Here is a 24095-nt window from a genome sequence, read left to right as displayed (position 1 = left end):
ATATATATATATAATTAGTCCCTCGTTTATCGCTGGGGATCTGTACCCTGAAGACCAGGGATAAGTGGAAAACCACAAAATAGGAATAGTAGTAAAAGTAGTAAGTAATAGTTTTATTTTAGTATATCTATCTATCGCTATCTCTATAAAGGTGTTTTAAACCCTTCCCACACTCTTGCAATATTCTAAACAGTGTTTCTAAACTCTAAATGCTCTAAAAGAGCACAGCATGTCATGATTTCAGCTCTCTGCCTCCGCTGCTCTCAGCCACCTGCAAGCACTCTTGGCCACGCCCACTTCTCAGCTCTGCATGCAGAACAGCTGATCAGCTGCAGCAGGAAGTTTATCCTGCAGTATGGGCTGCACAAAGGTGCAGCAGGCACTAAATACTTTAAAATAATTCATTTTAAATAAAAATGCCATGCCGGTCGTGCGGCTCATCCATCCATCCATCAACCAGTTGTGTGTCATGTCCAATCTTATTTTGAAAAACCACAATAGAGCGAGTCCGCGATAAACGAACTGCAAAGTAGCGAGGCACTAGTGTATACATAAACACTAACAGGACGCTTTATTAGGAACAAGTGTCCAGTGACTTGTTGTGACAAATAGCTAATCAGCAAATCAAAGTATAAATGGTATTTGCAAAACGCTCACTGACCACTCAGTTCTCACACACTGATCTGTAGACTGGAGCAACCTGAGGTTCAGTGTCCAAGGATACTTCGGCATGTTTCAGGGGAAGCCAGGCTCAAACCACCAACTTGGCAGGTTGACCGTTTAAATAGCTAATCAGCCAATCACATGGCAGCAGCTCAATGCATTTACACATCTAGACGTAATGAAGACGGCTTGCTGAAGCTCATCTGAGGATCGGAACAGGACAACAAGGGGGTTAGCGTGACTTTATACATGATGTGGTTCTTTTCATGCACAACCCTCTCGAGTTTACAGAGAATGGTCCAAAAGAGGAGAAACTATCCTGTGACTGGCAGCTGTGTTGACAAGGATGCCTTGTTGATCAGAGGAGAATGGGCAGACTGGTTACAACAAAGGGCTGCAGAACCATCTCTGACCTCACAACACATCCAACCTTGAAAGTGATGGACTCCAGCAACAGAAGACCACACTCGGTGCCCCTCCTGTCAGCTAAAAACAGGAAACCGAGGCTACAAATTGCACAAAACCACCTAAATTAGACTGTAGGAGATTGAAAAATCCTTAGGTTTGTGCAGGTACACATATTAAAGTGTGAAACATTGCAAAACGTTTTAATTTATATTTGAAGCTGACCCAAACCTTCCTACCTGAAGGACTTTTGACAACAATATTTGTTTGCTTAGCAGCTCTGAAGAAAGTACAGTTTGTGCTGGGAGGAGAAGTGAGAATGCACCGGTTGAACTTAAACTGGTCATACTATGGAAAACTACAATTCCCATGGTGCCGAGTTTCCAAATGTAGCTCTCAGGTGTGTTCTGTCTGGACTGTGAAGGTTGAAGGCTGCTGGACTGAACATGGAGCAGAATGTTTGAGGAAGAAAAAAAAAAGGTGCAAGAGATTTTTTTTTATTTTTTTTACTTAATTTGGCTGCCAGAGCCGAGAGAAAAAAGGTTGTTTTCCATGTCTGAACTGAAACGAGTAGAAGCTGTTGCATAATGGTGATACAAAAAAAAAAGCGGGGATGGTAAAATGTTAAAAGTGAGAAAAGAAGGAGAGAGGAATGATATAAAAGGAAGCAGTCTCCACTAAACACGAGGGTCAAAGTGAAAAGGTGAAAGTTAAACTGAAGATCTGAGGACTGTGCCAAAAGGGTTGGAGGCTGGGCTGTTTTTGGCCTTCGGCATGGAAAGATTTTGGCACTTTTCCCATTTTAAACAGCTGCGAGGGATTTCTGTTGGAATATCAGCTGACTGATGAAAAGAACACTTGTTGCCTGTAGTGGGATTCAAACATCTAAACTTCTCTGAAAGTCATTATGTTTCTGCAGCACCACCTGATTAAACGCAATGTTGCTAAAACTTTTTATATTTTCAAGTCCAGTTTCAGGCCTCAAGTGCTCATCGGGAACAAGGCATTCCTGCAAGGAATTCTGGGACGTGTGCGCAGTCTGCAGCCAGCATCTGCAGGCCAGACTGGAAGGAGAGTCTGCAGCTTCAGCTCAGTCTTTAAACACACGAGCGAGGCACGACTTCACGTTTAATCAGATTATAAATCTGTTTATTTTAAAAATATAAATAATCTCTAACAAAAAAAACGTATTTTTCAAACTATAACGTGCACCGGATTGTAAGGTGCATTAAGCAAAACAAAACGGTCAGATAAGTCAAACTTTATTCAAGTCATTCACAATAATTCTCTACATTGTTCAGTTGTAACACATAAAATGCAAAACAATACACATTTTTGAGCGCCGTGAACTACATAAAGTCTATTCGAAGTCAGTAAGCACATCTAGAATTAATAGATAAGGCTCACTGTCGATTTTTGAGAAAATTAAAGGATTTTAAGTGTGCCTTATAGTTTGAAAAATACAGTATACAGGCTCGATTCTTTTAAAACAAGAGTCCAATCCAGTTTGATTTGTTGGGTGTAGCCTAAATCTGACTTTAATAAACACCTCAGTGCTGATCCAAACCAGGAAGAAAAGTTATTTGATTCTAATAAAGGATTATCATACCAAGACACGAGTTATGACTTAATCAAAACAAGAGCAGACACGAAAACACGCACGACAGTGGTCATCTGTTATCACTCGCCAGTGAAGGTGAATGTCTTGCCCGTGTCTGTGTTTGTTCCTTTAACAAAATAATTTGTGAAGCAGTGCAGATTTGAATTAAAATCTCAAAATGTAATCACACCAATTTAAGATGTCTGACAGACAGCAAACCTCAGATTATTAATAATAAGCCCACATCAGTGTTTCTCACTCACCTCCTCTGTAAGGTTTCCAGGTGTAAAACTTTCCCCGGAAGGGAATGTTATCAAAGTCGGAGCACTGAATCTCTCGGAAGTCCCGGGAGCCAGCAGCGCACTCCTTTGAACACATTTCATTTTTAATGTTTTGACCGATTGGCACAGGTGAACTGATAATAGTGAGGATTACAAGAAGCAGAACTCACGTCAATATTGCAGGACCTGAATCGCTTCCTTTCCCCCAGACAATATTTTCCACCAATGGTTGGCCTGCAGGGACACAGTTGGACCAGTCAGTCGGAAACATACGAGTTTAGTTTGACCCCATCACATCACCATAAAATTACTTCTGACTTTAACTTTATGGAGGAATTTCAAGCCTCTCCATCAGAATGGACTAACAGAGCATCACTAAATTTATTTAAAATTAAAAATTAAAAAGCAGCTTCAGTTAAACAGCTACCTTCTGCAAAACATTCAGCTAATTTCATCAGATTCAAACCAAAGCAAAACGTTAAAAAAAAATAAAATAATAATGCTCTGAAATGAAATATGGGAAAACTGTTGGCCTCAGATTTGGGTCAGTCCATTTTCTCATAAGTGGTTCAAGATGAGGCATCTGCTGACATCGAGGCTAAAGATTAGCTGCTCTGCAATGATTTTCAGACTCCACCACCATTCATTTACATAATGCCACTTTTTTGTTCTGGATGGAGTTTGAAGAAGAGTTTTTTTCCAACAGTTTTCAAGCCCAAGAGACAAAAACAAAGCAGAATTTAATAAGATTGTTCACACTTTTCTCTCATTTTAACCTGCATATTCAAGGTCCTTTTTATTTTGGGGAGAAGTCCTGTTTGCAAAAACTCATCTTCTTTACAGCAAATGGATGTTGCTATTAAAGCAGTTTAATATTAAAGTCATGTATTTAGTATAAACCTACAGCTGAGAAGCTCATCCAGGATGTTCTTACAGTGCATCATACAATCAAGCCACGGTTCAGTACATGTGACAAATTTTCTATCTATTGGGCTAAAAAATTACATAAAGCAAATAAAACTAAGCACTATTTTTGCAATGACTATTTTTTGCTTCAGATAATTTGGCCTGGGCCTAATGTAAAGTAAAAAGAATATACAGCACATCTTTCAACGTGAAAATAAATAATAAATAAAATGATAGTCGAACTGCGGATTCAGGAGGAGCAGTACGGTTTTCGTCCTGGTCGTGGAACACTGGACCAGCTCTACACTGTCAGCAGGGTCCTGGAGGGTGTGAGGAAGTTTGCCCAACTGGTCTGCATGTGCTTTGTGGACTTGGAGAAGGCGTTCGACCACGTCCCTCGGGGAGCCCTGTGGGGGGTACTCTGGGAGTATGGGGTACCAGGCCCTTTGATACAGGCTGTTAGGTCCCTGTATGACCGGTGTCAGAGCTTGGTCTGCATTGCCGGAAGTAAGTCAGGCTCATTCCCAGTGAGAGTTGGACTCCGCCAAGGTTGCCCTTTGTCACCGATTCTGTTAATAACTTTTATGGACAGAATTTCTAGGTGCAGCCAAGATGTTGAGGGGATCCGTTTTGGTGACCTTAGGATCGCTTCTCTGTTTTTTGTGGATGATGTGGTCCTATTGGCTTCATCAGGTCGTGATCTACAGCTTTCGCTGGAGCGGTTTGCAGCCTAGTGTGACGCAGCTGGGATGAGGATCAGTTCCTCCAAATCCGAGGCCAAGGTCTTGAGCCGGAAAAGGGTAGAGTGCCCTCTCCGGGTCGGGGAGGAGGTCCTGCCCCAAGTGGAGGAGTTGAAGTATCTCGGGGTCTTGTTCATGAATGAGGAAAAATGGAGCGTGAGCTCGATAGGCAGACAGGTGCAGCATCGGCAGTGAAGCGGGCGCTGTACCGGTCTGTCGTGGTGAAGAGAGAGCTGAGTCAAAAGGCGAAGCTCTCAATTTACTGGTCGATCTACGTTTCTACCCTCATCTATGGTCACGAGCTTTGGGTTGTGACCGAAAGAACAAGATCTGGGATACAAGCGGCTGAAATGAGTTTTCTCCGCAGGGCGTCTGGGCTCTCCCTTAGCGTTAGGGTGAGAAGCCCGGTCATCCGGGAGGGACTCGGAGTAGAGCTGCTGCTTCTCCACGTCGAGAGGAGCCAGTGGTGAGGTGTTCTGGGCACATCCCACTGGGAGGAGACCCAGAGGAAGACCCAGTACACGCTGGAGGGATTATGCTTCTCAGCTGGCTGGGAACGCCTTGGGATTCCCCTGGAGAAACTGGCCCAAGTGGCTGGGGAGAGGGAAGTCTGAGCCTCCCTACTTAGGCTGCTACCCCCGCGCCCCGACCCCAGATAAGCGGAAGAGAATGGATGGATGGATAAAATGAAATGCCTTGCGAAGTTTCAAAGCAAGTAATATATAATTTAACTGCTTGCCATATATGCACCACGTGACTCTGTTGCTTCAAATTATGACCAGGAAACTTTTCCTCAGAGCTGACTTGAAACAAATATGCAGGTCTTTAAGTTGCTATGTGCTAATCTGAACCAAAACAATTGCTGCTTTGTTTGCTGTAGAGCACTTTAGTTTCTTCTATTGCTTTTTTTCTGTCGTGGCTGTTAAAATGCTAAATATAACACGTCTGTTTCTGCACAGGAACCACGATCTTCTGTGACAAACATTTTTGTGGTTTTATGTATTCATGTCAAAAGTGTTCACCATGATGGTTCAGTATGAATGCATGCACCACTAGTTTCACATGTACAGCTGGTTTGATATTCTGAAGCAATTTTAGTATTACGGTTAATGGAGATGTGGAATAAAAGTCTTGTCTTTATTTCAGATGATCTGTACCTGGGGCTGTCACAGTGTCTGACTGAAGAGGAGACCCCTCCTCCACAAGTCCTGCTGCACTCCCCCCACGGTGACCACAGACCCCAACCTCCATCCACACCCTCCGGACGAGTGCCGTAAGCAACGCACATCCTCTTAAAGCACCACTGCACCACACACAGGCATAAAAAGTATCAACATCACAAGTACAGTTCATACTCAGACATATTCACACACTTGTTCTTGTCAATTCAATTCAATTCAGTTTATTTATATAGCACCAAATCACAACAAAGTTGTCTCAGGGCACTTTACAGAAACATTCACATGCATAAAAGCCAATTAGTAAAGTTATATATCTAAGGAATCCAGCAGACTAGTTGAATCTTGGCTTCGTTGCAGTCTCCCATCCTGAGCAAGCACAGTGGCAACAGTGGAAAGGAAAAACTCCCCTTTTTTAAAGGAAGAAACCTCCAGCAGAACCAGGCTCAGGACAAACGGTCATCTGCTTTGACCAGCTGGTTTGGGAGGACAAGAAGGAGGAGCAGACGAACACAGAATGGAATTTCCCACCCAAGAAATCTGCGGACCTATCGGAGGGACCCGGCTGAATAAACTTTGTCATCATTTCAGGACTTCGAATTCTCTCTGGCGCCGTTTCAGGTCGACCTCGGTACGAGAAAGTTTACGGATCTCACCAGAGGGAACTGACTGACTATATCATTCTTATCAAAACTCTTACAGTGCCTCAGGAGTGTCCTTGACACGATCACCGCTCCTGTCGTCTCCTCTCCCCTGCGGAATGTCTACGTCACTATGTGCGGGATGTTTTTTTCAATCTCAGGCTTTCTCTCCTCGGCCAAGGAGTGAGAGTTTGATAGGATTATTTCTATTTTCTTTTATTTGCCTCCAAATCCTATACATGTGTCACTTTCGTTACTTTTTTGTCCGTCTAAACAGATCTCCCTTCTAAATGAGTCTTAGAGGCTCAATGTGATTATCTGTTTAAATAAAAGTTGAATGAATGAATTAATTCAACCACTATGACAACACTTAGAAATGATAATATACAGTAAATTATAGTTCTGAAATAAAAATAGAGCAAAGAATAATAAAATACAGTGCAAATATGATTCTTCAGGATGCATGTTTCTGGTAAATGTTTAATAATGTACTTTTATTACACAAAACTTAAAAGTTGTTTAAATTCTATTTGAATAACATTTAGTTTCAGATGATCATTCAAACTACATATTGTTTTAGCTTTAACCTTCAACTATCAGTACTCACCCCTTTCTCTATGGTGTTGGTCTGACAGATGGTTCCCTCTGCAGCGGGGATGCTGGTGGTGATGCAGCGGTTGCTCTTGCTCATGCACCAAAGCTCGCTGCAGACTTCCTGCGTGTTAGCAAGAACGAAATCCTTCACAACAAACTTAGAGGAAGGAGACGTGTTGCTGTTTTTATTTATGATCAGTACAAAGGCACAAGAACTGAAACCCTTGTTCACCTTCATCTCTTCGTTTACAGAGATGCCTTCAACACATGGGGTCATGTTTTATTGTGTGCATATGCTGACTATATAATATGGATAATGAGTCTATAAAGCTGCTCGCTGTTCCAGATGTCCGATCACTCTCAAGCTGCCTTGTAAAACTTGACCATGAACTAAAGGGGATGCTATTATGTGAAAGTATAGCAAAATGTGCTGGATCACATATTTAAAGGAGAAAGCCAGAAGATTTTGGATGAAAGATTCAGCAGTTGGATCAATGATTGTTAGTTTGAGTGGACAAATTGATAATTACTGCGAAAAAAAAATGAAATAGCTTTGGATTACAAAAAATATTTACTGCCATGATATTTGGATTTGGATCCGAGGTCATCTTTGACACAGAGGTGGGTACAAAGCAGACAAAGTCGGGTATGATGTGGGCAGAGGTGAGTAATGAAATGATGAACATGGCCTAGAATATGGTTTGCATAAAAATAAGCCATGAAAAGCTGCATGGCCCAATGGTTGAAATCACTCAGAATTTGGGAAGACTGCACCAGAATATTTACACATTTTCTCGCAATTTTGAGTCGCCAATAGTTACAACCTAGTGCAAAAATGTAACTTTTAATGTATAAATAAATGATCAAACGGGCACAAATGTACTATTGTTCAGTGTTGAGTGACACGGTGGATCAGTTGGTAGAGCTGTTGCCTTTCAGCGAGAAGATCATCGAATGGAATCCTGGTCAGGAACCTTTCTGGGTGGAGTTTGCATGTTCTCTCGGTGCATGTGTGGGTTTTCTCCGGGTACTCCGGTTTCCTCCCACAGACCAAAAACATCCATGTTAGGCTGATTGGTAACTCTAAATTGCCACAAAGTGTGAGGGAGAGAGTGAATGGTTGTTGTTCTTGTTTGTCTCTATGTGGTACTGATTGATGTGCAACCAGGGTGTACCCCGTCTCTCACACAGTGACTGCTGGATAGCACCAGTGACCCCGGGCAGCTGTGACTGAGTGGTTAGAGCAGTCACCATCCAATGCAAGAGTTGAGGGTTTGAATCCACCAGCAGTCGCATGCCGAAGCATCCCTGGGCAAGACACTGAACGCCTCATTGCCTCCGATGTGTGTCCCATCAGTGTATGAATGTGATAAAGCACTGATTAGTCTTTGTATAGATATAGTAGAGTGCTGCATGAATGGGTAAATGAGGGTGCAGATTGTTTTGTAAAGAGCTTTGAGTGTCTTGATAAGATAGAAAGGCGTTCTATAAGTACAGTCCAGTAAACTCCATGAAGAAGGAGCGGGTAAAGATAACGGATAGATGGATATTTATTGTTAACATACCCATAACCCTTGTAGAATATTATGGAAGCAACTTTTGTTTTACATGCCTGCTCGGTAATGTTTGCAGTGGAAGGAAGGTTGTATTCACCAATTATATGAAACGATACTAAAAGATGGATAAAGTTGGATTACATTTGTGAGCTCACCGCATATTTACACTGCCGAGATCTGATGCCGTATTGGAAGCGACATTGCTCGTCCGCATCGTAGGTCTGACCTGGCGCCGTTGTTGGATACACAAACTCCTGCTTTGGTGGTACGTTGTTCAGACAAGAACCCATACCCGAGCTAAAACACATCAGAGGAGGAAACATGCAAATAAGTCCAAAAACTGCTCATGTTTCACTTTTTTCTCCTATGAATACAGCATGTCTTGTTGAAACACTGAACAGATTAAAGCTGATTAAACACAGATGTTTTCTCTGACCATAAAAAATTGTCTTAAAGAATGTTTTTCTCTAAAATCTGCAATTATCAATTTATTTGTGGCATTGCAGATATCTGAGTGCCTGACTCACTCCAGGAAACTGGTGATGTAATCCCGGCTGCAGGCGGACCAAATGAATGGGTTTGTCTTCATGGTGATGTGATCAGCCATCAGCTTGGCAGTCTCCTGGCTGCGAGATCCACAAGCGTTCCCCATGCCGTCATGGTTCATCCCAAACCTAAAGCCCAAGATGATACAGTGACAACACTTTGAGGCCATGTGGGTGGGTATTATTACCCAGCAGCAGCAATGGGGACAGTGGAAAAAAGGTCACTGCGGATAACTAAAGGGAATCGAAACAACAGGCGCATGAATTATTACAGTCCCCAGTCCCAGATGTGTTCACCTACACGTTTGACCTTGGGTCAAAGAATTTAAATCAGATGCTTTAATAAAATCATCTGAGTACAACAGGGAATCTAACCTGCTGTTTGTCCTTTACTGGACTGGACTTGTGATGGCTTTTAAAAACATAATACCTCAAGTCCTTCACTTATCTGAAGATGTCTGAAAAACAACTCTGAAAAAAGTGAGTTTTGAAAACCATTTGGACTTTTAAAACAAATTACCTATTTAAAAAAGTATCTTGATTATCCTGATCTAGATAATTACAGGTCAATTCCCACGCTGTAGTTTCTTTTAAATTTTCAAGAAATAAATGCTTATGTACAGTGCTGCTTTTTCAAATGACTTGTTTTTTGTTCTTGGATAAAGATAACTGTCGTTTTGAAACGTTTGGACCTCTGCACAGCTTTTGATGGGGTTGATTGCAGGATTCTTCTGAATCCCGTCAGGTTTGGATCCATGGTAATATCCTTCAGTACTTCATATACTATTCAGCATACATCTTTTAAAGTAAAAATGGGAAATGTCTCGTCTTTTTCAACTTCACAAAAGTAAAGATCCTCAAGGATACATCCTGGGACCAAAATTGTTCTTGCTGAATTTGCATCTTTTGGCTTTTGCAAATAAAACCTTTGATTCCTTGTTTTGCAGATGATACACCAATTTACGAGTGTGTGTATGCGTGCATCTAATGTGAGACAGTGTGTAGGTAACCTCTGATTGGTTAAATTTAATCTGACACAGATTAAATTTAAAAAGCTGGGTGCAGAATGATGACCTTGAGATGTAATGGCATAAAGAGGAACAACAACAACTGTGATGACACCATCCATCCTCTCGCATCCCAACCTGCACAACTGATAAGCTATGTTATGTCAGCCCAAAAGTACTATAAAAATATTTTTAAGGGTATAGCTCGGACCCATTAGAAGGGAGGTAGTTTTCCAATTACAGGGTCAAGTGTTTAATTTCCAGCCTCTTTGTAGTGTAAAATATTTAATTGAAAACCTTCCACTCTTGTGTGGGGAATCCCGATGTCCCTTTTGACTACAATTACTTCCTGCTCTTCTGTTTCATTTTTCTCCCTGAACAAACAGCAAAAACTCACTAAAACTGTTTAAGCTCGAAAATATACAAAAGTTCTGAAATCTTTATTCTCTGCAGTTTCATCCTGTTGGTGTGTTTTTCACTTATCGTATACTCTTCACCGCAAACAGCCACTCAATCCAACACAGTACTGTAATGTCAGAGCAAGTTATTTCATAATTAAAAACAACTGGGGATTGTCTAAAAAAGTTAAGTCTGGTCCTCTGGACGTTTCTATAATTTTTTAGTTTTTGTTTTGTTTTTTTGAATGTCCAAAGGACCAGACTTAACTTTTTTTTAGATTTGTCTACCTGGATTATTGAGCATACATCAGGATAACTGGGGATTGTATTGGAGCAACAGAATTGTGCATACATTTACTATATTATTGAATACTGTCTGGTTTCTGTTACTGTAAATAGTATAGAGTCTGAATGAGTGTTTGATCGTCTGTTTAAAACATCAGAAAAGCTGATGGCTCCACCATCTGCCACCATAAGTACTTGTTAATGCGGTTTGCAAACACAAGTGAAAGGGACACAGAAATACTGAGCAAGTAGAATTAAACTTTCAACGAAAGAATGATTTTGTTTTGATTACATATTCAATTAACAATAACAGTTACATTAGCAATGTAAAACAAAACAAAAAAGGAGTAGTCTGAAGATTATTTATGCCCACGCCGGTTCTAATTCAAAAATTACCCAGAAATCCTCAAGATGGAAATAAAGGTCTTTACCATAAGTGATAAAAAGGGAAAACCGTACCCATCAATGAATAACAATTATATAAGTTATTTAGGTTTTTAATGTTGTCATTTAAGTCTTATTTGTATGCTTCAACCAGCAAAAGTCAGAGACACATGTCTTTGCTGTTGATATATAAAAGGTTTGGGAATTATTTAACTAATGCATCCTTGACTTTCTTGTTTGAGAAAAGAACTGGGATTAATGTAGCTCAGGAAAAATGGCGTCCATCCTCCTATGGGAAGATCTGAGCTTAGACTTCAGTCTCTCAACTTCATATAATTTAAAGTCAAGACACTAAAGCCCCAGTATGCTCATGTATTTGATGTGTGTAACGAAACAGATTCACAACCACTTGTGACGTATCACTGCAAATAAAGTTGTCTATTTTGACGTTCAAGATGCTTCAGAGGTGAAGATGTTTTTCTGGAGTGTTGCTTACGTATGTCCGATTTCATGGGCGACTGTGAAGGCTGTTCCCAGTCCGATGTCCTCGTTGATGCTGCAGCTCCGCTCTGGTTCACACATCCCGCCGACTGGAGCCAGACCTGACAAACAGGCGAATATTCAAAAGAAATATAAAGAATGTGCTTTTCTGCACGCAGAAAAACACCTGGACTGAATCTTCACCGACAAACCCCACACTGAAATTTTACTCAAATCAAGCTGATGGGTTTATGGTTAATAAATTTCAACACATTCTCCTGTTTGTTACAGTCATAAATTATTTCTATCTCTTTGAAGACCAGTTCGAATAATAGGTGCAGCCTTGATGCATGTTGTCTTATTTAATAATTGGTAAACTTCAGTTGTACATTTGTGTGAGTAAATATTACCTAAAGTTTCGCAGGGCTTGTTTTTTTGAATGCAGATGTCATACCTGTGGAAAAGGAACAATAATTGGGCATTACTGTAATGCGGAGGAGCGCTGGAGAGCTAGTGGCTCCAGCCGCAATGGATGGATAGATGGATGGTGCTGCACCGTCCAAGCAAAATGAAGCTGTTTTGACCATTAAATAAACGCATAACAAACACAACGGGTCAGCGGTGACGCATAATAAATGTGACTTATACACCAAAGCTACTCGTTTGTTTTTTTTCCTCTTCATGATGTTTTTTTTTTTGACTGATGCGACTTATTCTCCAGAGCAACTTATACGCCGGAAAATATGGTACATCTTTTTCTTTACAAATATGGTTGTAAAACAAGGTTATGTTTGCAAGTCATCTGGACGGTTTCTTTTTTTCTTTTTTTTTGTTGTGCTGAGACGTTTCGCCCTCCATCCAGAAGGCTTCATCAGTCTGAGGAATCATCAAACAAAACTGATTCTCCACCTACAGCTTACTCCAAAGTGGGAAAAAAACAGTTATGTTGGTGCTAAGATGGTCTCTGGGGCACGCCCTCTACCTCGTCGACAGTCATGTCAAACTGGTTCAAAACACCAAAGTCCATGCTCAATAATCCAGGCATAAAATCCAGCAATGTTCAGTCAGGTCATCTGAACTTTCTTTTTTAGCGCTGAGACATTTTGCCCTCCATCCAGAAAACAAAACTGATTCTCCCCCAACAGCCTACTCCAAAGTGGAAAAAACAGTTAAACAGCTTTGGAGTAAGCTGTTGGGGGAGAATCCATTTTGTCTGGTGTTTCCTCAGACTGATGAAGCCTTACGGATGGAGGGCGAAACGTCTCAGCACAAAAAAAGAAACCGTCCAGATGACCTGACTGAATGTTGGATTTTATACCTGGACTATTGAGCATGGACTTTGGTGTTATGTTCTGTGTTCTGTAGTGGAGTAAACCTCTTGCAACTTGTGAACTATAACTGTAGCAGCTATGCTCAGCTTCACTGCACTCAGAAGACTCTGACCTCACTGCGGTGTTGTTTTCTGTTTTACCCCAAAACGCATTTGTAACTGAGGTATTAGAGTTAATAAAAAAATAGATGAAGAAAAATGTGACACTGACATCAACAGTGCATTCAGATCCAAGTCAACTTTCTTCAAATTGTTCATTTCCATATAATCTAGAAATCTTTTCAAGGGAATAGATCTGTCACTGTATTTCGTACCCTCATGTCTGTCTTTTGCATGCTCCCACCAGGTTCTGCAGTGTGTGTAAAGTCCTCGTCTATAAGCACCTAAAACAGGACAAGATACAGCCCAGCTCTGCTGAACTTGGCTCGGAGACAACCCATGACGAAAGGGGCTGGGAATGTAAGAAATCAGCTTAGAGGAAATGCTGTTTTAGCTTTTTCTAAGCAGAAAAAACATTATTTTTAGAAGAAACTGCAGAGGGTTTTGTTTCAGCGCACCAAACAATGTTTAATCTTTATAAGAAATAAAGCTATTTATTTATTTTTGCTTTACCTAGTAATAAGCACAGCAGTGTCATGGTGAGCAATGCCATTGTCTGGTATGGCGTTCCCGTAGCTGCTGCGGTGCTGGATGGTTTTCTGCCACTTACAGAAGCTGTCTAGAGACTTCCCTGCATGGTGGTTGATCTCCAACGTTGGCTGATGGAGGAAAAAAAAGATGAATGCAGATTTAAAGACATGCCTGGAGATTAAAGGTATGCATTTAAGCATTTCTTCACAAGCAAAACATGGTGCATCTCTTTACATTTTCAGATATTCCAACAATCCCATGTTAGCTGAATAATGCTTTGATAACAGAAACCATCAAGTGTTAATTTTTCACTAGTTTGTTACTTCTATCCAATAAATCTCTGCAGCTTCACTGCATTATGAGGCTGCGTAGAGGAGGAGCAGAAGCAGTGCTTTGCTGGCCACAGCTGGCGAGAACTCGTAACCCAGGAATGCATGTGGTGACATAACTGGTAATTGTCTCATCCCACAGTCCCTCTTCCCTGGGCCCACTGCTGGCCTCGCTTTTCCTTTCCAGGGACAACTTGCTTTTTGTACTTGGAAACCAGAAACAAAACCGCTAGCAGAAACTGCTCTGCCTCGGAGGTTCATAGCATAAGAATAACAACACTAATGCTGGCCCACCACTAATGAAACTAACATTTACTTCTTTACTCGTTCAGATAACAAACACATCCGGGCGGCAAACTTTGAGGATTATTTTAAGGCAGCATGAATCATAAATGTTCCTTAACAAGACAACTAAAGAGGAAACCTCAAAGCCGCACTGTAATAATTGACGGAACAGGCTGCACCATCTCGGCAAATTCATGAGGTCATTTACCAGGTAGTCAAGTGTTTCAGTCATTCCCTGAGCCAAGCTGCTAAGGTCATGGACTTTTTTATGAGCTGAACTCATGCCTTGTGGTCAGATGGGGACTCTTGCTCTGTCATATTCTCCAGTCATTCTCTTACATCACAAAAAAGTCTGCAGCCATGCAACTGAGTCTGTGAGGCTGTTTTTAGCATGATAATTCAATTCAATTAAATTTCAATTCAGTTTATTTATATAGCGCCAAGTCACAACAGAAGTCATCTCAGGGCACTGAACAGAAACATTCAATATATATATATATATATATATATATATATATATATATATATATATATATATATATATATATAGTGTGTGTGTTAACATTATTTATCTGAGGAACAGCCTGCTTTGAACTTAACTCCATCACAGAACTCTCATCTTGAGCAAGCATGAAGGCGACAGTGGAAAGTAAAAACTCCCTCATGAGGAAGAAACCTTTAGCAGAACCAGACTCAGGACAAGCGGCTATCTGCTCTGACCGGCTGGGTTTAGTAGAAAAATACACAATGGTAGGTAAAGAATCACATGTTAAGATAGAAATAGTATCAAATGAAAACTATTCCATTGTAACAATTTGTTTATTTGTTAATTCAACCTTTATTTTGACAGGTTAATCCCATTGAGCATCGAGGACTCATTTACAAGAAAGACCTGAATGAGGTCAGTTTGTCCTCTAGTAGTCTAAGCCTATAGCAGAATAACAAGCCAACCCTAACTATAGGATTTATCAAATAGGAAAGTCTTAATCCCAGTCTTAAAACTGGACAATGTGTCAGCCTCACAGACACAAACTGGAATTTGGTTCCACAAGAGAGGAGCCTGATAACTGAAAGATCTTCCTCCCATTCTGCTTTTGGAAACTCTAGGAACCACAAGTAAACCTGCAGTCTGAGAGCAAAGTGCTCTGTTAAGAAAATATGGAACAGTAAGATCTGTAATATAAGATGGAGCCAGGTTGTTGAGAGCTTTGTAGGTTAGAAGTAGGATTTTGAATTCAGTTCTGGATTTGACAGGGAGCCAATGGAGAGAAGCTAAAACTGGAGAGATACGATCTCTCCCACTAACTCCAGTTAAGACTCTGGCAGCAGCATTTTGGATCAACTGAAGATGTTTAAAGAAGTATTTGGACAAACAGATAAACCATTGCAATAGTCCAGTGTAGTTTCTAGACGTGACAACTGCATGAACCCGTTTTTCGGCATCATTTTTAGATAAGATGTTTCTAATTTTAGTGATATTACGCAAGTGGAAGAAGGCGGTTCTAGTAACATTCAGCAACTTCAGCATAGTGTAACATGAAGAATATACAGCTTTTGAAAAATTATAATTATAAAATAAACAATTCAGATACTGACATCATTGTTTGTAGTCCCAGATGCAATATTTATTTCTTTGTCAGGTGCTTTGCATAAGAACATTAATCTCAAAAGTGAAAAGATGCATTTTACCAAAGTTTGCCACGAGCCATTTTCTTTTCCCATTTGTAGTTTCAGAAGAGATAAACACAGTATAACGCTCAGAGAAATTGAACTGGGAACATGACTGTGTAAACCAATTACCACATTCTGCAGTATACAAATATATACACAAGATGTTCTGATGTCAGTTTGGTGACATTCATCCTTAGAGCCAGATGATGTCACCAGGAATCAGAACAGCCTGGGCCCAGCCCTCGCCTGCTGAATGGCTTGCATTGCACCGACCTGGACGACTCTCCACAGGGGGTGGGTCTACAGGAAGTGGCTTCCTGTTATTTTATATTCGGTTTGGCCCAGCCAAACTCCAGGACCCAAAGCTTGACCACTGGGCACTTGCTGGTGAGCTCAGGTTAAGACTAATAGCTTTTTTGTTTCTAACACTTCTTATTAAAAATATAAATCAGTGGTTATGAATGCATAAAATTATTGTAACGGTTGCTTAAATTGTTCACGTTTTCATTCTGACCTTGTTCGACTGTTCTATTAGCATTTTGTAAACTTAAACCAGCTGGGGTCAGTGTTATATTGTGGGTCAGAATAGATCCACGTCACAAAATGTGTTAAAATATGTTGACTGATTTTAGTTGACCTTTAAACCAGACGATTGCTTTCCATGCAACACACAAGCTTACTGTATATAAATCAATTTGGAAGGTAATATACAGTGGAGTTTTACAGAACTGTTTAAATCTAACAGGTTTTCTACACCCTGGGCATGCGTCACAGACATCCCTGTTCACCACAGCAACGAGAAGAACGGCCACAAAGCAGCTCTGTACGACAGGTACAAAACTCCCCTCATACCTGGACTTTTCCTCCTCCGTTCAATCATCTCTCTCTCTCTGGCCTCATTACATCCTCTCATTTCTGTCATTACAGCAACTGCTCATAAGAGCCACACAGAGTCCGCCGGGTGTGGTGCAGGAACCAACACTTAAACCAACCATTTATTAGAAATAAACTTGTTTGTGCTACTCAGAATCTCACTGGAGCCACAGGAGAAAAAAAAGAAAAAGAAAAATCCATGATGAATAGTGAAGCAATTTTTAAAAAGTTACCAACCTGGTCTTCCATGAGCAGGATGAGTCGTGTCACCACGATGTTGACTGCATTCCCCAGGCTAGAATCCTGGAACAGTTTGGCAACCTGACCTCCAGGGAAACAAGAAAAGACCAGTCTTAAAAACGGCTGATGCACAGGTTGAGCACATATAGATGAGAAAACGCTATAAGGCTCATTCAGCATAAATATTTAAAAGATACAAAAAGCACCAAGTAAATGCATTTTAAACTGGTATTAAGTTTGAATTTGCCTCTAAAAAAGTACACATTCCCTCATGCATGCCTTTTGTGTTGTAAAACTTACAATATTCATGACGGCCAAGATGTATTGCTCAATGTCCCTGCGGCCGTGGTAACCCACCATCATCTTGTCAGCGACCACCATCGTCTCCACGTAGCGCTCCTGGCTCACCGAGCGCTTCAGAGGCAGCTGGCCTCGGCCCACATGATGAGGCGGCGTCTTCAGTGTCCGCTGCCACCATGATGCACTTTTCATTGGCTTCTCATCTGAGGTGGATAACAAGCATCCATGTTTTAAGAAAAGACAGTAGAAAAATCCCAAGACATGAGAAACAACCAGAATGATGCCTCACCACACTTCACTTGGCAGAAGTGAAACGCACGAAAAGAAAAGTTTTATTATTCTAGTTTTTGGCATAAATATGCTACTTTTGGGTTGTTTTTTTTTTTTTTGCCACTTGTTGCAACAAATCATGTACTGCGAAATTAAAACCAACAATTTAAAGCCATAAATCTTCTGTCTTTGTTCACAAATGTACCTGCTGCTGATTTGTTATGGTTAAAGGTAATTATCATCCGTCCTACCGATGACCCCGCAGGACCGGCCCTTGTACTGATGACGGAGTGATGACCTTTTGTAAACCACATGAGGACGCCCCTCGGTTCTCTCCCCCCTCTCTATCGTCGTTTGGTTATCTGGTGAGACAAGGGGTTCAATCAGGTACTCCTCTCCCCCTGCAACAATCACCCCCTGCTGTGAAAGACACATATGGAAAGCAAATAAATAAATTTGTAGAAAGTATACAAAGGTACAGAATAACAAGGAAATTTACTATTTGATCATGAATATTGAAACTAAAAAGCAAAGCTTTGCCTCAAATGATATTTAGACAGAAAACCGGCCTTAAAGAACAAGTTCAATGGGACTAATTTACATCCATCATTATTGATGGATATAAATTATAGGTAACTTATTTAACTCTTTGTGCCCGGTTTTATGGAACACCAAAATGCCCAAAATTAAATAAATAAATAAAGCATTATGAAATACAGTAAGTATCTAAGCTCATTATTATGAAAAAAATGTTTTTTATTCTTTTATTTCGTTCCTGTGTTTTTCATGACGGCTTATTTATTTCATAATGTCACTTTTCAGCAGAATGACTTCAGCTGTCAATCAACGTCAGTGGGTTGGACCTGCACGCCCACTGGCTGATCCTTCACATCATGATCCATTAGTTTTCCTGCTCACTGGTACAGCTAGCATAGCAGCTAGCAGCAACTTGCTAGGTCAACAGTCATGAAAGATGGCAGAGTTGCATGAACTTCGTTCAGCTCAGGTAACTTTAGCAGATCGAATTGAAAGGATCATGTTCTCAGAAGATACAGGGGAGCGCGCACAGGAGTGTGCACGGAGGACTCGCTGTTTTAGTTCTTTGAATTTAACAAGATTAACAGCTGTACCAGTGAGCAGGTATTCAGGAAAACTAATGGATGTGAGAATGAGCCAGTGGGCGTGCAGGTCCAACCCACTGACGTTGATTGACAGCTGAAGTCATTCTGCTGTAAAGTGGCATTATGAACTAAATAAGCTGTTATGAAAAGCGCTATTATGAAATAAATAAGCAGTTATGAAAAACACCATTTTGAAATAAATAAGCTATCATGAAAAACACCATTATGAAATAAAAGAACAAAACATTTTTTTTTCTTATTTCATATTTATTTATTTAATTTTGAGCATTTTGGTGTTCCATACATTTTGTTCTAGTACCTGAAATAAAATGGTCTGTGCTGATTCTAACAGTTCTGTGAAGGACTGGGTAAAGAACTAAAACAAAGCAAGAAGACAGGTGGTGATGACCAAACTTCCATCCATCCATCTATCCATCCAATATCATTACCCGCTTCTTTCTTTTCAGGTCATGGGGGTCACTGGTGCACATATCCAGCAGTCACTGTGCGAGAGGTGGGTCACAAGTCCATCACAGGGACACATCGAGACAAACGAGACAAACAACCATTCACTCCCTCACTCTCACCTAGGGACAATTTAGAGTTACCAATCAATCTAACATACATGTTAATGGTGGGAGGAAACCAGAGTACCCAGAGAAAACCTACGCATGCACAGAGAAAACATGCAAACTCCATCCAGAAAGATCCCTAGCTGGGATTCGATCTGGTGACCTTCTTGCTGAGAGGCAACAGCTCTACCAACTGAGCCACTGTGCCACCCATGACCAAGCTTATTGAAAAAAATGACAAAAACAGGAGGGTGAAGTAGATTAGAAAAGTAACAACAGGAAATACGACTGAGAAGAGACCCAAGAAAGACTAGAAGAAACCAAGCTGAAGATAATGATGTAATGAATAACAGCTGAGCGGCAATGAGGCTGACAGAAACCAGGATTGACGGGACAAGTGGACAGAGAAACTGGACCAACTAAAATAAAACAGGAAGTACGCTAACAGAATAAGAGACTAGTTGCAAGGAATAAAGTAATCAGAAGTAACCAAAATGGTACTTTACAAAAAGGAGAGAGAATTACATAAAACCTTAAGGCGAAACATTAAACCCTAACTTTAGTGTATTTATTATTTTATTAATTAAAATATCCTATGTTAAAATGATCAACATTACAATTTCTCCTAAATTTTACAGGGCATATCCGGTATTTCACAAGTTGGTGAGCGCAGCACAAGTCTGCATTGACACGGGATTGATTACATTCACAGTGATCTTTTGTTTCACAAAAAGTATTAATAACATTGTAACAACACCTGACATCATATATGACACTGCAATAGCTAACAATAACATTAAATGTAAACAAAAAATTTAGGGGAATCTGTTTAAAAATATATTTATGATTAATATATTTCCTCATTTTCAAAAACATGAACAGTTAGTGATCTGGCAAAGTATTTAATATATATTTAATGAAATATTTATTCTTAGATTTTCTGAGTCAGGCATAACTGGATCATGTCCTGTTGCTCTTCCGATACTGTACCCCCCTCGTGATGGGACCCATCCGAGTAGCGGCTCAGAACAAACACGAGTACAAACACACGAGAGAGGATGAAAGGGTGAATGAGAGCGAGAAAAATGAGTGAGTGAAACAGAGAGAGATACACTAACACATCCTTTGATTCTGCTCAGACGTGTCGGTCCCGGTCAGAGCGAGTGTCTGCCCTCGACTGGCCGCGGCGGCTTTCAAAGCGCCTTTAATCTCATAATGAAGTTAGTGATGCTCTCGTGGACACACAGCGCCCACGCTGCTTCGAACAACAGTAATTACGTGTGAAGGCTTATGAACGCTTGGTGAGCACATCTGAAAAGTTATTGTGGGGCCTGCTGCTTGTGGTGAGAGGATACACGGTGCCATGAATACAGCAGAGTGCGTTCAGCCGACAAAATGATGCGCCGCAATTGAGAAAATCTGATCAAAGGCTTCAGATGGGTGCCAACTTGGAAGCATCATCAAACAGAGTCCACTTCTCTGTTGTGGCTTGGGGAGATGACCTCATGAGAAAAATCGGAAAGAAAGGAAGTTCGTGTCTTCTGCAGTGAGCTCCAAACACTCCCAAACATTACCTTGGATTTTCCATAACGCCTTGGAAGCTGACACTTTGCGGGATATACGTAAAGGTTTTCAGGTTCTCAAACTTTACGTACAACTAAATTTTACTTTTCCGGGGGTCTATATAAAGTCTGAAAAGTTGTGTCATGTCAATATTGAAAGTGAAATTTAAAGACAAACTGTACATTTTGAAAGTTTATTCATAACCAGATTGGTACAAAACACAAACAGCTTGTCAGTCATTCAGTGTATTTGATATTATTAGATATTTTAGTGATACTTTGTTAATTTTGACTCCTTCCATCGTTCATTTTTTTTAAGTTAATCACTTGAATTTCTTGTTTTACTTTCAGATTTGTTTGTCAGGCTTGCAAACCATCATCCATTCATCCATTCATCCATACATGCATACATCCATACATATATACATACAAAAAAATGGTATCACGCAGGTCCAGGAGGGAAACCCAGACTTTATAGCTCTACCCAAATTTTGCTGTACTCAGGTGCAATGACAATAAAGGTCCATTCTATTCTATGGATGCTCTCCAGCCCCTCTAGCATGTTTTGGGCTTGCCTTCCCAGAGGAAAGTGCCCAGAAAGTATTCAAACCATTTGCCTAAACCACCTCAGCTGACCCCTTTTGATGAGAAGGAGAAGCAGCTCTACTACAAATTCCTCCTGGATGGATCTCATCTCCAAGGCTAAGCCCTGCCTCCTTATTTCAGCTGCTTGTGTCCAGGATACACATCTAATGAACTTTATGGAACGTAGATGAACTGCAAAATTAAGAGCTTCACATTTAAGCTCAGTTCCTTTTTCACTTCAAGAGACCAGAGCAAAGTCATCAGTGTGGAAGAAGTTTGAGGTCTGCAAACCACTACAAAGAAATGCTGCAACAGGAGTTATTTAGTGCTAGTGATGTGTTTAGTACAATTTTTGTTTCAAACACGTGATGTCAACAAATGATATCCACAAAAAAAGACATTAACAAAAGGTATTTAACAATTTTTTTTTTTTAAAAACATTGACTTCTTTAAAAACAACGGTCCTCAAAAGACATATTGAAAGGTGATTTTATATTTCACACTCTGCAGTGCACAAAATTATTAAACAATTCAAGGAATCTGGAAGCATTTTTGTGCACAGGGGGCAGAGATGAAAGCACAAACTGGATAACTGTAAATTCAGATCTCTCAGATCTGTCATTCATCAACGGCTGACAGAACCACATGGGCAATAAAATACTCCGGGCAACCTTTGTTAAGCACTACAATATGGAGTTACATTCACAGTTACCACCTAAAAGTTTACTAGGCAATAAAGAAGCCTAATGTTAACTATGTCCAAAGATTAGATCTTTTTTTTTTCAAGCTTGAGGCCATCTTGGATGGAAATTTGTACTGTGGTTAGAAAAAAAATCAGTATTCCAAATCTTTTTTGGAAGAAATGAAGATTGTAAGAAGTAACAGGAACAGGCAAAACCAAGAAACAACAAAAAGCTCAGCCAAAGAACAGAGAAAAACCCTGAAGCATGTCACTGGAAAGGGTGATTAGTGAGTGAAAACAGCTGTGCTGATTACAAATGAAGGACGGGTGAGCATGAAGCTGGAAGCAGGGACAACTGATGACATCTGTAAGGCTAAGATGTTACAAGAAGTACCACACAAAAACTAAAACAAAGACTCCAAAACATTGACAATGTCATGGTATCTTCAATGCAAAAATCCTTTAAATGTCTAAGAAGAATGGAAACCCGCAATAAGATATAAAACAAATAAACTTGTATTTTGTTAGTAGCAGCATTAAATATTTTACATTCTCTATATGTGGCCTTTTATTTGTACAAATAAAAGCTCAGAATATGAAATGCCTCCTTGTAGATGACTTAACTTTGAGGTAAGCTTTAGAGACAAGTCCAAAAAGACCACCGTGGTCAGTACAGTTTAGGATTAAGACTCACAGGAGGATTCAAATGTCACGCTTTGAAGTAGGATTCAGGAGTTGCTGATCCCTAACTTGCTGCATCAGCGCTGCAGACTTAGCTCCAGCTGTGGACTTCAGTGTGAGGTTTCAGTCTTACCAGGCCGTTACAGTTGCTCAGAGCCACTTTGCTGGAGTGCGGCTGGTCTTGGAGGTGTCCCGTGTAGTGACAGTGGGGGGAGTAAGGGTGACTCCAGGCTAATCTGCCCCTTTTCCAGTACTCTACCCTGAACTGCCGAGACAAAAGTGCTCCCTGCAGCGTCAGGTTCAGCAGGAAGTTGTTTTGAGATGTGGAGAGCTGGTAGAAGAGCTAAAAAAGAAGAGCAGAGTTGTATAAAGATGTCTATCACAAAACACAGATATAATAATGATAATATAATTCTCTTTAAAGCCGTAATACAGAGCCAGGCAGTCTGTCTTCAGTGCTTCGACGCCTTCTTTGACGTTGATGAGTGTTTTCTGCATTAAGCATCTCGCCATTTGGTCCTACACGTACCGGGATGGCGATCTCATAGTGGCCCAGGCTGGACAGGAAAGCAGCTGAAGGTGTAAAAATAAAGTAGGAATTAAATATAAATCAAAGGTAAATAAAATAAAACCCAAAATTCTGACTGTGTGAATGCTAATGCTAATTAAGGATTCAAACAAATGTTCTTTTTTTGTGTAGTTTTATGCTAATTAATTACTTATTTTAGCATGCTTTGTGTTATTTTAGCCATTTATATATCACAACTTTCAGATCATTCAGGACATGGATGACTTTACATTTTTGCACCTTTAATATTTTACCAAAATCTTTAGCCATTTTTACAAATATTTTCAGTAGGATTGCTGTAATTCCTTGAAAAAGTGCTGTTACTTCTAGCTAGCTTTTTGCCGCGTTTAGCTTTAAGTTACCATTCTGCTTTTTCTAGCTTTTAGTTCGCCTTTTGTTAATTCCACTTTTAGCAAAACTTTTACTTATTTTACTTTTCCAATCTTTTGGATATTTTGCGTTTAGCTTGCCTTTTAATACGTTTAGTTAACCCATTCCTACTTTTAGCCTTTAGCTACCATTTAGCTTATTTTTAGCTTTTAGTAACATTTGCTACTTTTAGCTATCAGCTATAGCTACCGTTTTAGTCTTTTAGCTAAAAGTGTGTTTTGCTCATTTTAGCTTCTAGCTACCATTTTGCTCCATTAGGCAATCATTTTAAGTAGTTTTGCTCATTTTTTGCCTTTTTTTAGCTAGTGTTTTGCTTCTTTTGGCTACTTTTTTCGTTATGTAA

General features: G+C 40.2%; 1 protein-coding gene across 1 annotated transcript in view; it reads right to left on the bottom strand.

The window, feature by feature from the left end:
• Positions 1-24095, bottom strand: part of adamts10 (ADAM metallopeptidase with thrombospondin type 1 motif, 10) — a 48686-nt gene that overhangs the window by 17895 nt on the left and 6696 nt on the right. The window contains exons 2-15 of the mRNA XM_037697985.1: positions 23228-23367; positions 22928-23137; positions 17843-18011; positions 17322-17524; positions 17019-17102; positions 13606-13751; positions 12074-12117; positions 11680-11785; positions 9092-9238; positions 8720-8861; positions 7022-7129; positions 5753-5898; positions 3120-3183; positions 2932-3034 (exon numbers count right to left, since the gene is read on the bottom strand). Of these exons, the coding sequence (XP_037553913.1) occupies positions 2932-3034; positions 3120-3183; positions 5753-5898; positions 7022-7129; positions 8720-8861; positions 9092-9238; positions 11680-11785; positions 12074-12117; positions 13606-13751; positions 17019-17102; positions 17322-17524; positions 17843-18011; positions 22928-23137; positions 23228-23367 (1812 nt within the window). The remainder of the gene's footprint in view (positions 1-2931; positions 3035-3119; positions 3184-5752; positions 5899-7021; positions 7130-8719; positions 8862-9091; positions 9239-11679; positions 11786-12073; positions 12118-13605; positions 13752-17018; positions 17103-17321; positions 17525-17842; positions 18012-22927; positions 23138-23227; positions 23368-24095) is intronic.

Source organism: Nematolebias whitei, chromosome 3 (genome assembly GCF_014905685.2).
Source record: "Nematolebias whitei isolate Nwh7 chromosome 3, NemWhi1, whole genome shotgun sequence".
Taxonomy (NCBI): Eukaryota; Metazoa; Chordata; class Actinopteri; order Cyprinodontiformes; family Rivulidae; genus Nematolebias; species Nematolebias whitei.
This window is presented reverse-complemented; position numbering and strand designations above follow the sequence as displayed.